This window comes from Osmerus mordax, chromosome 10, assembly GCF_038355195.1.
Source record: "Osmerus mordax isolate fOsmMor3 chromosome 10, fOsmMor3.pri, whole genome shotgun sequence".
NCBI classification, from domain to species: Eukaryota; Metazoa; Chordata; class Actinopteri; order Osmeriformes; family Osmeridae; genus Osmerus; species Osmerus mordax.
Window position 1 is genome coordinate 6,955,290 of NC_090059.1, and position 15,292 is coordinate 6,970,581.

A 15,292-nucleotide genomic window follows, 5' to 3' on the forward strand; every position below is an offset into this window, starting at 1 on the left:
AGCCGTGCTCCTCTTCCTTTCACTGTGGGGCAGCCCAGAGCCCACCTGACTGTACGTTCGCCTGGAACCGGGGTGGTCACGCGATGCGTGCCTAAGGTGTGAGAGTTCAACACAACAGCCCCTCTCAATCTTCCACACCGTCTCTCTCTTTTCCCCCCCCCCCCCCCCCCCCCCCCCCCCCCTCCCCTGTGTATGAGTGCGTGCCAACACTTTTCAAAGAGGTTGGTATAAAATAATTATACAAAACCCAGCTCTCAGTCCTGGTTTTATCTGGGCTGTTCTCTCGAGTTATTTGGATCCTGTCTTATTAAGACAGTATTTAATATTATAAAGAGTATTTTAGCCGACACTATGAGGGTGAAATCATGTGGCCATTCTGATTGGAATGCTGATGCAGTTGTGCAGCCTATGAGGACCAGCGAGGATTTCAAACAAACTGCTGATAAATGAATTAAGTCAACAGCTAAATGTGAAAAAAAACTATTGACTGAACACAAGCACTTCCTGTAAAAACACAATTCCAGAGTGCATCAATCACATTGAAAGCAGCCCCCCACCCCCCAAACCACCAGCCCCACCCCCACCACCTCATCCTGAATCAAATTTGCCGGGATTCTGAAATTACATTAAATCACGTAATGTAATACACAGCTGAAAGGAACGCACGCTCATTCAAAGAGAGGGAAGACTGAAGCTGTGAGAGGAGACAGATCTCCTCATCATGCATCGTGCAACCCCACCTGACATGTCACACGGAGCGACAACAGGAAGTACCCGGTGCCCTCCAGTCTTGGTCCACATCCTGGATGTTATCTCTACAACTTCACACGTTCTACTCTGACTGGAGGAAAGGAACGGGACTTTCAGTCGAGGGAATCTGAATCACGCTGGGAGAGAGAGAGAGAGAGAGAGAGAGAGAGAGAGAGAGAGAGAGAGAGAGAGAGAGAGAGAGAGAGAGAGAGAGAGAGAGGGGGAAGGATAGACACACAAAAACAGAGTGGAGTAAGCAAGCTCATCCTTTAAGCCGTTGTTATGAAAACCTCTGGGGCCGCTAAAGAAATATTGGTGCTGAACACCATCTGTTTTCAGTTAGACATGCGCTCTCCTGACTCCTGAAGACATGAACTACTGCAGTGACCGGTCGCCTGCAAACTGGGACAGCCCTCAGCTCAGCGGCCCAGTAACGAGTGCACAGCATTGGCGATTTTAGACCCTTTTTAGGGGTGCTCAAGCACCCCTAAATTTCATCTCAGCACCCCTAAAAATAATAATAATGGAAAAAAAAGATATATATTATTATTATGAATTATTATTATCTTAAATAAATGTTAGTGCTCTAACGTAAGAGTTTGCAAACGTGGTAGTATGCCAGTAAAACAAAGGAGAAGAGGTAACTTAGTTAATTTCATGGCGCAGATTAAGAACACAAGTTGAAACGTAAGCAACTAAAATTGCTGAATGTTCTGAGAGAGAACGTTTCCGTCATGACTGTGACTTAAAAAGTGTCTGGTTCTAGTTCCATCTCAGTGTTAAGTGTCAAAGGGCCCGATCTTGCACCCAGCGCAATTTACTTTGTCAAAGACGCAAGTATCATTCCTAGTTTGCACTCGACGTAAAGCGGACTTTTCCCTCTACAGACGCACGTCGAAATGACCTTGGGCTCCCGTGGGCGGTTCAGCGAAAAAGGAGGCGTGTTCCGGCGCAAACGTTCCCTGGTGCTATTTTGCAGTTTCCGAAAAACAATTCGGCCACTGACCAGGAAAAACGTGGTCTAAAGTCAATGGCGCATTATTCAGATGCTATTTTAAGGGCGCAAGCTTGGTCCGTGCACACTGCTGGCGAGGCCAGGGTCTTCTTTCTGCGAAGCTACGTTACATTGTTTTGATTTATGGCGTGTTACATTTCTTCAATGTTTATAAAAAGATTTTCATGAGAAATCTCTATGTATGTGAACATGATTTGTAACAATTGCGGCAATTTTCCCCACGCCTGTTTAACCGAAGCTAATTTGGGTGGGTTTTGTTCTCCCATCTCCATCAGAATCAGAATCAGAATTCGGTTTATTCGCCATGTAGCCTGTTACACAAACACAGAATTTACTGTGGCAGGAAGGTGCAAACAATAAACATATACGGGTCTTAAATTAAGTAAAAAAGTACAATAGTTAAACTAATTCCAAGAACTAAACAATAAAAAAATATATATATAGGGTAGGCTATATAAAAATAAGAATAAGAATTTGAATGAGCAGCATGAGCGGGCAATTTAGTGCAATGAGAAAACTGCTCTGCCTTTCCCATACAATGTCACTTATCTATCTGTTACGGCCCAGGCAAATCCGCCGTTATAATAGCAATCCGCCATGGAACAAGCGCTGCTCTTAAAGGGAATGTGAGATGACGCTCTGATTGGTTTATTGCACGTTACGCCCAAACCACACCCATTAGTAATGTAGCTACTTCGGACCTACCCATTTTAGATTTGCGCCAGGCGCAAAGTCATTTATCCCGCCGGCAAAATAGCAACCGAGCCGGAGTCCCGCCCACAAAGTTACTTGCGCTTTGCGTTTTGATACTTGCGTTTCAGATCGTCAAAATAGGGGGGAAAGAACGTTAGCTGAAGTTGTTCGCTGGCTAGCTTTTCAGATAGCCAGATTAGATTTTCAGCTAATGTTAGCTATCTCTCAGCTAGTCTGCTTGCACACTTGCCAGCTAACGAGCTAACAGATGCACTGTATTATTTTAGTTAAAGTAGCCACAATGTTTCTTATCGTGATAGACTCGGGCTTTATGAAATATTTACATAAAATTTATGGGCCGTGAATTGAAGCATGGGAACAAACCCTCACTCATTGGATATTACTGTTTTTCCATAGATGGACATACAATTATTTGTTCTCAAGAAAAGAGCCAGGTTCATGTGAGAGTAAGGAGAGAAAAGGTTGTTACCTGACTGCATTAAGATAAGATACAATGTTTTGTGAATAAGGCCCCAGGAGTACATTTAGAACATATGTCAGTGGACTTCATTCTAAACAGGACATCTTAATCAAAAACGTTCCTAGTTAACTATATATGCTATTTGTTTATTTTTGCATTAAAATAAGAAAGAGAAGAACAGGGAGAGTCTCTGGGAGATAAGTGAAGTCAAATGAAGTAGAGACAGAGAGAGAGCAGCATTCTGACCACCAAGCCAAAGCAGCAGGGTCTCAATATGTTTCTTTTGATTTAGGGGATAAGGACACAGGTCCTAAACAGTCAAATCTGTCTCAGTACCCACAGGATCAGTTTGGCATGCATAAGAGTTTTCCAACAAAACTGGTTCCAGAGTTTAAAATGGCTAGAATACTGCTCTAGGACAAATGCTGCTTTATGCTTCGCTTGCCGAGTATTTGGTAAAAATCTTAGACAGGAGGTATTTGTGAATGGTGGAGTCAAGAATTGGAGAAAGGCACTGAGCTTGTTTCAAAAACATGAAATCACAAGGACAGTGTAGTTTGCTGGAACAGCGACCAAGAAAGTCTATAACAAGGCAATGTTCTACAGCAGATAGACAGCGAGTTTCATTGAAGTTAGCGAAAGAAGAGAGTACCTGAAACGTGTCGTGGCAGTGACCTGCACATTGGGAAAGCAAGGAATACCATTTCAAGGTCATGGCGAAACCGTTGAAAGCCACAGTAAAGGCAATTGCAATAGAGTGAATGACACTTCTGAGGCAGTTTGATCCTTTCTTGCAGAGGTATACACCCCCATCAAACAGCACATACCTCTCGTCTACCTGTCAGAATGAGATGATAGAATGTTGTTCACAAGAGGTAACTGTAACTATTGTCAGTGAGATGAGGGAATCAAAGATGTATGCCATTATGGCTGATGAGGCCAGAGATGGAAAGACAGAACAGTTGGCACTGTGTGAGATATGTTTCAATGGAGGGTACAGTGAAGGAGAGGTTCCTAGCCCTTACAGAGATGACACATTTTGATGCTACATCAATAACTGCTGCAATTGAATATCAACTGGTAGAGAATTGATCAGTTGAAATGTGTGGCACATACTTACGACGGGGCAGCAGTCATGAGTGGGGCAGTTGGGGGTGTGCAAGCCCATTTTCTAGAGCAGCATCCTGAAGCGATATATGTGCATTGTTATGCACATGAGTTGAACCTTGTGTTATGTCACACATGCAGAGCAGTTTCTGAGGCCACCAAGTTTTTTACCATGCTGGAAAGTATCCATTCCTTTTTTAGCGTCTCACTTGTGAACCACCATAAGTTTGTGGACACTCAACGGAAGTTAGGATTGCAGCCAAGTGAACTCGTGCGGTTGTCCAACACACGTGGGGAATGCAAGATTCGTTCAGTGAATGCAGTGCTTGAGAAATCCCTGCCATCATTGAGTGCCTCCCTACCAAAACTCAGTCAATTCTCCTCAGTGTATTTGCTGATTGTGTTCCAGGCTCTCTTGACTGTAACGGCATGTTAACACAGAGACCTACAAAAGGAGATCACTGATCTTGCCCAAGCAGTGCCATACAAAGATGCAGTGATTGACTCCCTTAAGGAGAAAGGCATTGATGCCACTGCTGCAGATCTTCACGCCAGAACAAAGGCCTTATGTGAGGCCAACCAGATAGCAGTCCCAGAGCAATCTTCTGGACAGAGGCAGAAGACAAAGCGAATGGATGGATTTGTTGTTAGGTCGACTTCTGGGGCAGGTAGTGAAGTCAGTGGTTCTTCCGAGTCAGAAGAACTCAAAGGGAAATTGTTACTTCCATGTCTGGACAGAATGATCTCTGAACTTGAGAAGCGTTTTTCTGGTGTGAATGAAAAATTGCTTCATGGAATTCAGGCGTGTAGTCCAACCTCAGACCACTTCTTGTCTGAGCCATATTTGTCAGAGCTGGCACTACATTACCATATTGACCTTAAGTCAGAAGAAGTGATGGTTGTAAAAAACTATCTGAGGCACAAGAGAGAGGCTGGTGCTGTTAAAGACATGCTCACAGTGTACAACCTACGGGACTCTGATATGTTCCCTTCGCTGAAAGCTATTATTCAGGTTTCCTTGACGATACCAGTTAGCAGCTGCAGCTGTGAAAGGTCTTTTAGTGCCTTGCGTCGGCTTCATACCTGGCTCAGGAGTACTATGGGGCAAAGCAGACTCCAGCACCTAGCTGGAGTCATGTCAATTGAGAAGGAGGTGATGAGAAAGTCAAACATGAAAAATGATTGATAGATTTGCCACCCTCAAGGTGTGGCGACATAGCTTAATTCTCCCTAAGTAGAAGGAATGATCTGCAGAGATGTTTTAAGCAGAAAGGGTAGAGAAGAGTTGAGTGACATTGTTTCTTAGGGTAAGCTGGGTTGGGTTTTTGGGTGAGTTGAGCCATTGTTAAAACAATATTTATCTATTGTTGACACATCATTATCGTTTCATTTGATGCGGGTTTCATGAAGAAAGGGACTTTCTTTTCTGCTCTTTAAAAAAAATGTATTTATTGAAGTTTTGTGAAAGGGACTTTCTTAGTTTTTTCATTCATTCAATATTTTGCGTAATAATAACTAAATTTCTTAATTGGTATCCAGTGAAATTAGTGATTTATTAGCAAGGGGGTTTAACCCGTTAAGGAGTCGCACATGTGATCGTTCGAAAGCGGGCCCCACAGCGTAGCGTCGCACATGTGTGATTCTGAACATTCCAACTGCCTATTTTCCGATAGACAAAAACTATATGACAAACGCTATAGTATGGCTTCAGAATTTACAATTAGGAGGCTAACAAGTAACACTAGCAGGTAGTAGCATTGCTACGAGTATTATGCTAGGTTGCTAGGTAACGGAAGCTAACTAAAGCTAGCTAGCTTCCGTTTTGGAAAAATAACTCACTCTGATGGAAGCGTCAGAAATATTTTGAACTCACACATCTAAAGGTTAACACTTTTGCAAGGCACTGTATCCATGTCACATTCTCATTGGGGGCTGAGACCTCCTAAAGGTCTTATCCTAGAATCGCCCCTGGTGCACAGCCTGGTCCAGAACACATTACAGACACGTTTTAATCACCAACAGATGTAAACACAGCCCAGCTGCAGCTAAGTATTGCATAGAGTAGATCCCCTATCTGACTGTGCTTCAAGACTCAGACAGGACCTTCTGTGTCTATGGATCTGAAGAATCGCATCTATGGACATGCTAACTGCCTCTGTTCAGATGGGCCAATTATCTCACACCCTGATCCAGCGTCAGTTAGGTGGGTTTTCATGTTAGTGTTTAAGGTTATTAATGGGGACGGTGAACTGCAGGGCTAGTGACAGTTTTATCCTCTGGTTGTGTAAGGCTGTGACTGGGGAGGGTAAACGGATCCAGGGTCAGTTTGGGGGGTTTCATGGTGGTTTAAGGTTATGATTGATCAAACAGCGGCGCCTGCACAGTGAGTCGACTACATGCTGAACTACTCTAGGCTGAAGCCCATAAAAAAGAGGAAGTGCTGCCGGCTATGTTTACTTTGTCTACTGTGAGTGTCTAGGTCTGTTATGGAGGGCAGTGTACTGGAGGCAGCCTGAGGGGGAGGGGACATAGGCTACACATTTGCGAATCATGATTCACCTTTGCGAATCATGATTCACCTTTGCGAATCATGATTCACCTTTGCGAATCATGATTCACCTTTGCGAATCATGATTCACCTTTGCGAATCATGATTCACATTTGCGGATCATGGTAGATTTGGGGATTTAAGGCATTAATCTACCTCTATAGAGAGGGGGTTGAGAGAGGGGGGTAAGAGAGAGCAAGGGGCTAAAAGAGAGAAAGAGACAGGGGTAAGAGAGTGCAATGAAGAGTGGTAACTGAGAAAGAAACGGGTTACAGAGAGAGAGAGGGAGAGAAATATAGAGAGAGAGGCTGCCGAGTCACAGGGCAGAGGGATTGACCCAACAGGTTTTTAAAGCCAACCACACTGTAAGTATAATCATGACGAGCACCTAAACCGCAGTGTCAAAACCACAGCCATCTAATTCCTGTTTCTCAGCCGCTGCAGTGTGGACCTCACTGTGTGATTGTTTGTGACCATAACAGGGTAACAGTTCTCCTTTCATTGGAAGATCGGTACATTGAAAACCCTCTCATTTGGTGGTGGGGGGGGGGGGGGGGGGGGGGGTCAGGGAATTTTTACTTCCTGGTTGTTGCAACCTCAGCAGTTTGAATGAGAGAGATTTTGGGGAAAGAGGAAATAAAAGCACATGAACACACAGTAGTTAAACCTGTGACTTCTTGATCAGCAGTCAAATGCACTTCTACTAAGCTGGAATGGAAAAATTAATTGTGACTTTAATATGCTAGGCATGTAAGATGACTTTCACTTCTTGGAAAATTGCCTGTCCATCTCCCTGTGAATGTAGCTGTTGTTAAAGAGAAAAGTTCAATTCTTTTAAGTGCTACTTTTGTTTGGTGAAAATTGCTATAAGCTGTTGTTATACTTACATAGTTACACAGTGTCCAGTGTTGGAGACATTATTATAATCCTTTTTATCCCAGGAGTTTAAAACCACTTTGGTCTCCTTCTAAATTAGGCCACAAGAACCACTATTACAGCACAGACCTTCTGATCTCTACCACTCTCTCGCAGACACACTCTCTTTTACACATGCACACACACAATGACACTCTCTTCTCTCATAGATTATATTTCTCCGCTCTCACACCCTGTTTCTCAGTCTTGCTTGCCTTCCACCTCTCACACACACACACACACACTCTCACTCTCACTCTCACTCTCACTCTCACTCTCACTCTCACTCTCACTCTCACTCTCACTCTCACTCTCACTCTCACTCTCACTCTCACTCTCACACACACACACACACACACACACACACACACACACACACACACTCCCACACTCCCACACTCCCACACTCCCACACTCCCACACTCCCACACTCCCACACTCCCACACTCCCACACTCCCACACTCCCACACTCCCACACTCCCACACTCCCACACTCCCACTCCCAGAGTAGTTTTCTCTGTAATTCTTATCTGTCTCTCTCTCCCCCTCTTCTCTTCCACAGGAGAAGTGTTAAGTGACTGACTGGATAGAAGACAAAGTTGGTTTCTGTATCCTTGCACCACCGGACCCATTTCCTATCTCGGTTTCAAAGTCTTCCCTACCTGGTTCCATTCATTTCCCTTTTTTGACATATCACTCCATCCATCAGCCTCACTCCATCCATCATGTTATCCATCACTCCATCCATCCCTCCATTTTCCTAGTTCCCTGCTCTGTCTTCTTTGACGAGGGTATTATACTGGTGACAAATGATCTAAAACTATCAATAATCAATCTTGGTTTTAAGTAAGATTACTCAATCAACTATTCATTATTTTAATGCAGATCTATAAATAGGTAACACGAGACTGTAAAATGAATACCCATGAACATATTTCAATATTTATATAATTTAGTAGCCTACCCTGTGTAGCATTTATCTGAACCATGCCTAATATAATGCAATGTTATGTAAAACAACCATATATTTTAGAGCAATATTGCATAATAACATATATCATCAAAAAGGCAAAATGCCTACCATACAGCTAATATGATTACCCTTACTGTCTAGACAGAATCAGCACTCATCAACACACACCTGTGTGACATTGTCTATCTATGGCCCCTCCCAACTAAAGGATTGCCCCAAGGGAGGATGCTAAAGAGCAGCTGTTAACTCATGGTGACGTGATCCTCCTGAAGAGCGTATGGCTGCCCGCATATCAGCTAACAGGAGAGGCAGTCCCCTTACGACAGGGAGTCAGGACAGGGAGTCTCTACTAAAGAAGGAGACGGGGCACATCAGAGATGGTGAGAGCAATAGGCCATGACCTACTTTCCATTAGAAGTTACGCGAGACTCAGCGCAGTTCGTCACCCCAGAAAACGTGTCTAGGACTGAAAACATTAAGGTTTCCTCGCGTTGAAAGTGTGCATACAATGCAGGTCTGGTGAGGAGAAAGAACGGGGGCTTGTGTGTTGTTATATTGCCTATGCTGGTGCCATAGGCGGAAATCCCAGGGGGGACAGGGGGGACACGACCCCCCCCCATCCTGGGAAAAATATGATTTGTCCCCCACAATAAATCACTGTAAACATAACTATGTAATTTCAATAATATTAATAACACGCAATGAAAGCCCTTTGTTTATTATGGACACAATGGCGCTTTTTTAATGTGTTATGTGTTTCAGCAGTAATTTTGGTGTCCCCCTCAGCAGTGGCGATTTTTTTAAGACTGCAAGGGAAGCTCAGCGTCCCCTAAAATTTAAACAAAAAATTCATGGTCAAATATTTACTATTGTGTTAACATTTTAAATGCGTTAGAACACGTTCATATCGAAGACGAGTTCTTTCAGAATCAGCTACATATATTAGCAGGTCGACTGACTGATTTCCTTCTCATACATTCCCGTAGCGTCACAGTGCATTTCCCTGTTGAAGCTCAGCTTCCATGGACTTCAATGGGGCTGCTTTTAACAGTTTTTTTCAGTGCTTCGAAACTACTTCTAAACATCAGGACTACAACTCCTGTGGATTTATTTCCCACTTTTCTGCTTCCAGCGGCAGAATTAGTGGGAATTATAGTCAAAGCCACCCTCGGCTTTTTCCTAGCAGCGAAGCGCCGTAGGAGAGGCAAACGAGCCGGTGCTCTGGTGCGACTCCGTCGGCGTGGGGCACGCACAGCGTTACCGGGGATATTTCTCTCCAACGTGCGTTCACTGAGCAACAAACTGGATGAACTTCAGCTACTGGTGTGGAAAAACAGAGACTTTCATTCATCTTCCGTTTTGTGCTTTACGGAGACATGGCTGAGTGAACTGATCCCAGACTCTGCGCTACAGCTAGCAGGTTTCAAACTGCTGAGAGCAGATCGTGACCCTGTGCTCTCTGGCAAAACGAAAGGCGGTGGTATTTGTTTTTACATTAACAGTGGCTGGTGTGAAGATGTGACAGTGATTCTGCAGCACTGTTCTCCTGATCTGGAATCATTCTTTATTAACTGTAGATCTTTTTACTCGCCACGAGAGTTTGCATCATTCATTCTGGTTGGCGTCTACATGCCTCCGCAGGCTAGCGTCAACGAGACTCAACGTGTGCTCGCCAGCCAGATACTGAGTGTGGAGCATGAAAATCCGGATTCCTTGGTTATTGTGCTAGGCGACTTTAACAAAGGCAATCTCACTCAAGAACTCCCAAAATATAGACAATTCATCAAATGCCCTACCAGAGAAGGAAACACCTTGGATCACTGCTACTCTACAATAAGCAAAGCATACCATGCGGTCCCCCGAGCAGCACTGGGTCACTCTGACCACGCCATGGTCCACCTGATTCCTGCATACAGGCAGAAGCTAAAGCGCTGTAAGCCTGCTGTGAGGACATCAAAACAGTGGACCAGTGAAGCTATGGAGGATCTGCGGGCGTGCTTGGACTGCACTGACTGGGACATGTTCACGACTGCTACCAATAGTCTGGATGAGCTCACAGAGGCTGTGACATCATACATCAGCTTCTGTGAGGACTGCTGTATACCAACACGCACCAGGGTAAGCTACAACAACGACAAACCCTGGTTTACAGCTAAACTCAGAAGGTTGAGGTCAGAGAAAGAGGCCGCGTTTAGGAGTGGGGACAAAGACAGTTTCAAGGAGTCGAAGAACAGGTTTAGCAAGGCGGTGAGTGAGGCTAAACGACTGTACTCAGAGAGACTAAAACACCAATTCTCTGCAAACGACTCTGCTTCTGTCTGGAGAGGGCTCAGGCAGATTACCAACTACAAGCCCAGAGCCCCCCACTCCACTAACGACTCCCGCCTGGCCAACGACCTGAATGAGTTCTACTGCAGATTTGAAAGACAATTGGACAGTCCTGAACTACCCCTTCCCACCCAGGAGGCCTCCCACCTCCCCCCCTCTACAGTGACGACTCTCTCCATTCAGGAGGGTGAAGTTAACAGACTTTTCAAGAGGCAGAATCCCCGCAAAGCAGCTGGGCCGGACTCTGTCTCTCCAGCCACCCTCAAGCACTGCGCTGACCAGCTGTCTTCGGTGTTTACCTACATCTTTAACACCTCCCTTGAGACATGCCATGTGCCAGCCTGTCTCAAGTCCTCCACCATCATCCCTGTGCCCAAAAAGCCAAGGCCAACAGGACATAATGACTACAGACCCGTCGCCCTGACCTCTGTGGTAATGAAGTCTTTCGAGCGCCTGGTGCTGGCACACCTTAAATCCATCACTGACCCTCTACTGGACCCCCTGCAGTTTGCCTACAGAGCCAACAGGTCTGTGGACGATGCAGTTAACATGGCCCTCCACTTCACCCTACAGCACCTGGACTCCCCAGCATCCTATGCCAGGATCCTGTTTGTGGACTTCAGCTCTGCCTTCAATACCATCATCCCCGCCCTGCTTCAGGACAAGCTCTCCCAGCTGAACGTGCCTGATTCCACCTGCAGGTGGATCACAGACTTCCTGTCTGACAGGAAGCAGTGCGTTAAGCTGGGAACACAAGTCTCTGACTCCCGGTCCATCAGCACCGGATCACCTCAGGGCTGCGTCCTTTCTCCTCTGCTCTTCTCCCTGTACACCAACAGTTGCACCTCCAGTCATCCGTCCGTCAAACTCCTGAAGTTTGCGGACGACACCACCCTTATTGGGCTCATCTCTGGTGGAGACGAGTCTGATTATAGGTGGGAAGCGGCCAACCTAGTGACCTGGTGCAGCCAGAACAACTTAGAGCTCAATGCTCTTAAGACAGTGGAGATGGTTGTGGACTTCAGGAGGAACACAGCCCCACTCACCCCCATCACCCTGTGTGACTCCCCAGTCAACACTGTGGAGTCCTTCCGCTTCCTGGGCACTATCCTCTCCCAGGACCTCAAGTGGGAACTGAACATCAGCTCCCTCATCAAGAAAGCACAACAGAGGATGTACTTCCTTCGGCAGCTGAAGAAGTTCAACCTGCCAAAGACAATGATGGTGCACTTCTACTCAGCCATCATTGAGTCCATCCTCACCTCCTCCATCACCGTCTGGTACGCTGCTGCCACTGCCAAGGACAAGAGCAGACTGCAGCGTATCATCCGCACTGCTGAGAAGGTGATTGGCTGCAATCTGCCTACCCTCGAGGACCTGCACACCTCGAGGACCCTGAGGCGAGCGAGGTAGATTGTGGCCGACTCCTCCCACCCTGGACACTCCCTGTTTCAGTCACTCCCCTCCGGCAGAAGGCTGCGGTCCATCAGGACCAATACCTCACGCTACAAAAACAGTTTCTTCCCTTCCGCTGTTGGCCTCTTCAACAAGGCCAAGGGACCACACTGACTCTAATGACTTCTTGCTTAAAACACACTGCTTTTTGCACTGCATTACAATAATGGTATCTTGCACATTTGTATTTTTTGTAATATTTGTATTTTTGTATTTTTATATTGTAATTTACAGCAACTTATATTTTATTTTATTGTATATTTAATTATATTCTAATCCCACTTAGTACTGCTAGTTTATGTACCCTTAGTATAGATAGTCCACATATTTAAATTTTAGGTATATGTTTATTGTATGCACCTTCCTGCCAAAGCAAAATCCTTGTCTGTGCAAACTTTCATGGCGAATAAATCCCATTCTGATTCTGATACGGTCATTGGATGAATGCTGAGATTATGTCCGGCCTCGGACGCTCAGCGTCTCTGGGGGTGAATGGAGGAGTGGGCTGGCCTGGACGCTGAGCTTCCGTGTGATGATTGGAGGGTCTGTCGAAAGACTGCATCTCCTTTTGATAGACAGTAATTTTGTACTACAAAAAGTCACCGAACCTGCAGCAACTTATTTCTTGGTATTTGCTTGGCGAAATTGCTAACCAATTTTCATCATACATTTCATAGAATGATACACCAAGTTCCTTGTTTCAGTTTAACCTAATTTACACATTTCCTCCTTGATTAATATTGTTTTGTTAGATCGTTCGTTCATTCATTCAGTATGCTAGGCTAGTGTCACAGGGGTGAACTAGCCAGTGAATAGGCAAATAAATAAAACATTTTTAGGATGTAGGCCGAAAATGAGCTTCCCCTCTTTAAAAAGACCAGCAGCCGCCACTACCCCTCAGGAATTGCTCTTGAGAAAATGTCATATAATTGTCCCCCCCAAAATTGATAGCAGATTTTCGCCACTGGCTGGTGCGGGCCCCTCGCGTTCTGAGGATTATGGCCGTTTGAAGTATGAGTTGCGGGAAGCACACAAGCTTGAGGTCTTCACCTCGAGTAAACTCGTAAACAAAAAGGTAAGTCAGGTGCCAAGTCTTAATCCTTTAGTCAACAGGCCGGTACAATTTCAATTTGGTTAGGGCTAACCATGCGCTGGACACTGGAAAGGTCAAATCAGACAGGGGTAAAGTCTCACGTGAGGATTAACGGTTTAGGGTGATAGGAGGATATGCTGTTCAGCATTGTCTCCTCCCTCACACGGGACTGTTGCAGTGCTGCTGTCAAGTGTGATAACGATGTAGCCTAACTTAATTTTACGCTTTATAAACTGTAGACTATGCTTAGGCTATAGCCTAGCCTACTCTCTGGTACGGTTGTAACTTTCTAAAAAAAGCTGCTCAAGCCTGTTTTCGTTGCCGCGCCTGAAATAGGCTACGCTACAGTGGAATGTTTAACCTTGCTGCCATTGAAGAAGGATATCAAATATGTGAAACAAGCTTCCGCCTATATCCTTAGTCCCGCAAAGACTTATGATCTCATTGCCAATTTGCGCATTTGTCCCTCGATAAATGGCTTGCGATAACACAACCATAACCCGAGAGACCATGAAACGTTGCTGGCAACGGAAAAATAAACACAACATGAAACGAAGCCAGCTCAATATTTTCAGGAACAAAATTGGAAAGGCAGAGCCCTGTGTAACAATGTCGTTGTTTTTAGTACCTTTTGAAACGCACGAGGTGCAACGGCGACCAAAACTAACACCCAATACTCACCCAGAAGGGGAATTTCGTTCCGCATAAACGCTCCATCGCCACCGGCCTTCAGGAAAACAAGCGAGGGACCTTTTCCTGACTCTGACAGGTCTCTCTTTCCTTCCACCTACGTTCTTTTGTTCCAGCGCTTGCAGTTACTTCAGATTCTCACACACTCACTCATTCGCCACACACATTCGAGTGGAGCTGCGCGAAGTCTTATCGCTGAAGTAGAGGCACTTTATGCTGAGAGACTCAGCTGGCTCCGCTCCCTATACTGTACCCGCCCCTCTCTGTGCCTACACATTTGAAAAAGCCCACAGTCGACTGTTGTTAACAATAGAGAAGGAAAAGTCATAAGGACGCTATCACGATGAAAGGCGGAACCCATACAGCCCATAGGTCCCGCCTTCACATACACGCACGCACGCACACTCACACAGACACAATGACTGGGCAAGAATATCATGACTTGGGATATTTAAATTAAACGTAGTTCAAGTGAGCGCATCATTTTTTCACCAAGTCACAGCCACTACCACCACTGAAATAAAACAGAGTAGCCTAGTTTGCATCAACATAGCTGCCCCCTTTAAAAGCAACCTAGTGCTTGACCACACTGACTCAAATGACTTATTGCTTAAAACACTCTGCTTTTGCACTGCACCACAACATGGTATCTTGTACATTTGTATTTTTTGTAATATTTGTATTTTTGTATTTTTATATTGTAATTTACGGCAACTTATATTTATTCCACTTAGTACTGCTAGTTTATGTACCCTTAGTATAGTTAGTCCACATATTTAAATTTTAGGTATATGTTTATTGTATGCACCTTCCTGCCAAAGCAAATTCCTTGTCTGTGCAAACTTTCATGGCGAATAAATCCCTTTCTGATTCTGATTCTGATTCTGCTAGAATAGAACGTTCGAATTATGGTCACTTGATGTGAGAATTGGTAGTTCCAACGTGTTCCTAGTTTCCTGGAGTTGAAGGAATAAACTAGAACAAATGGAAAATCCATGAAACCACTTATAACCAACGACAACCATGGTTGTGACGGAGTCCCAGAGCACCGATCGTGTCAAGCCCCCCTGCTGTTTCAGAGTCTAGTCCGACCAGATCTTCAGTCGGTTCTCACCAGGGGTCCTCCCAGTGTGGGTGTGGGCGGCTCCCTGGGTTGAAACCTCGACGCTGAATGACCTGATCATGACCATGCTGGAGCTTGAGCGTCAACCCACGCTGCTTCGCCTTGCCCACCATGCAAGGT

The 15,292-nt window shown here is 45.1% G+C and overlaps 1 protein-coding gene across 1 annotated transcript in view; it reads right to left on the bottom strand.

The window, feature by feature from the left end:
• The window catches only part of abcc3 (ATP-binding cassette, sub-family C (CFTR/MRP), member 3), a 38,399-nt gene extending 24,135 nt beyond the window's left edge, over positions 1 to 14,264 (bottom strand). Inside the window, exon 1 of the mRNA XM_067244208.1 lies at positions 14,041 to 14,264. Within this exon, the coding sequence (XP_067100309.1) occupies positions 14,041 to 14,076 (36 nt within the window). The 5' untranslated portion in view covers positions 14,077 to 14,264. The remainder of the gene's footprint in view (positions 1 to 14,040) is intronic.
• Between the last annotated feature and the right edge of the window lie 1,028 nt (positions 14,265 to 15,292).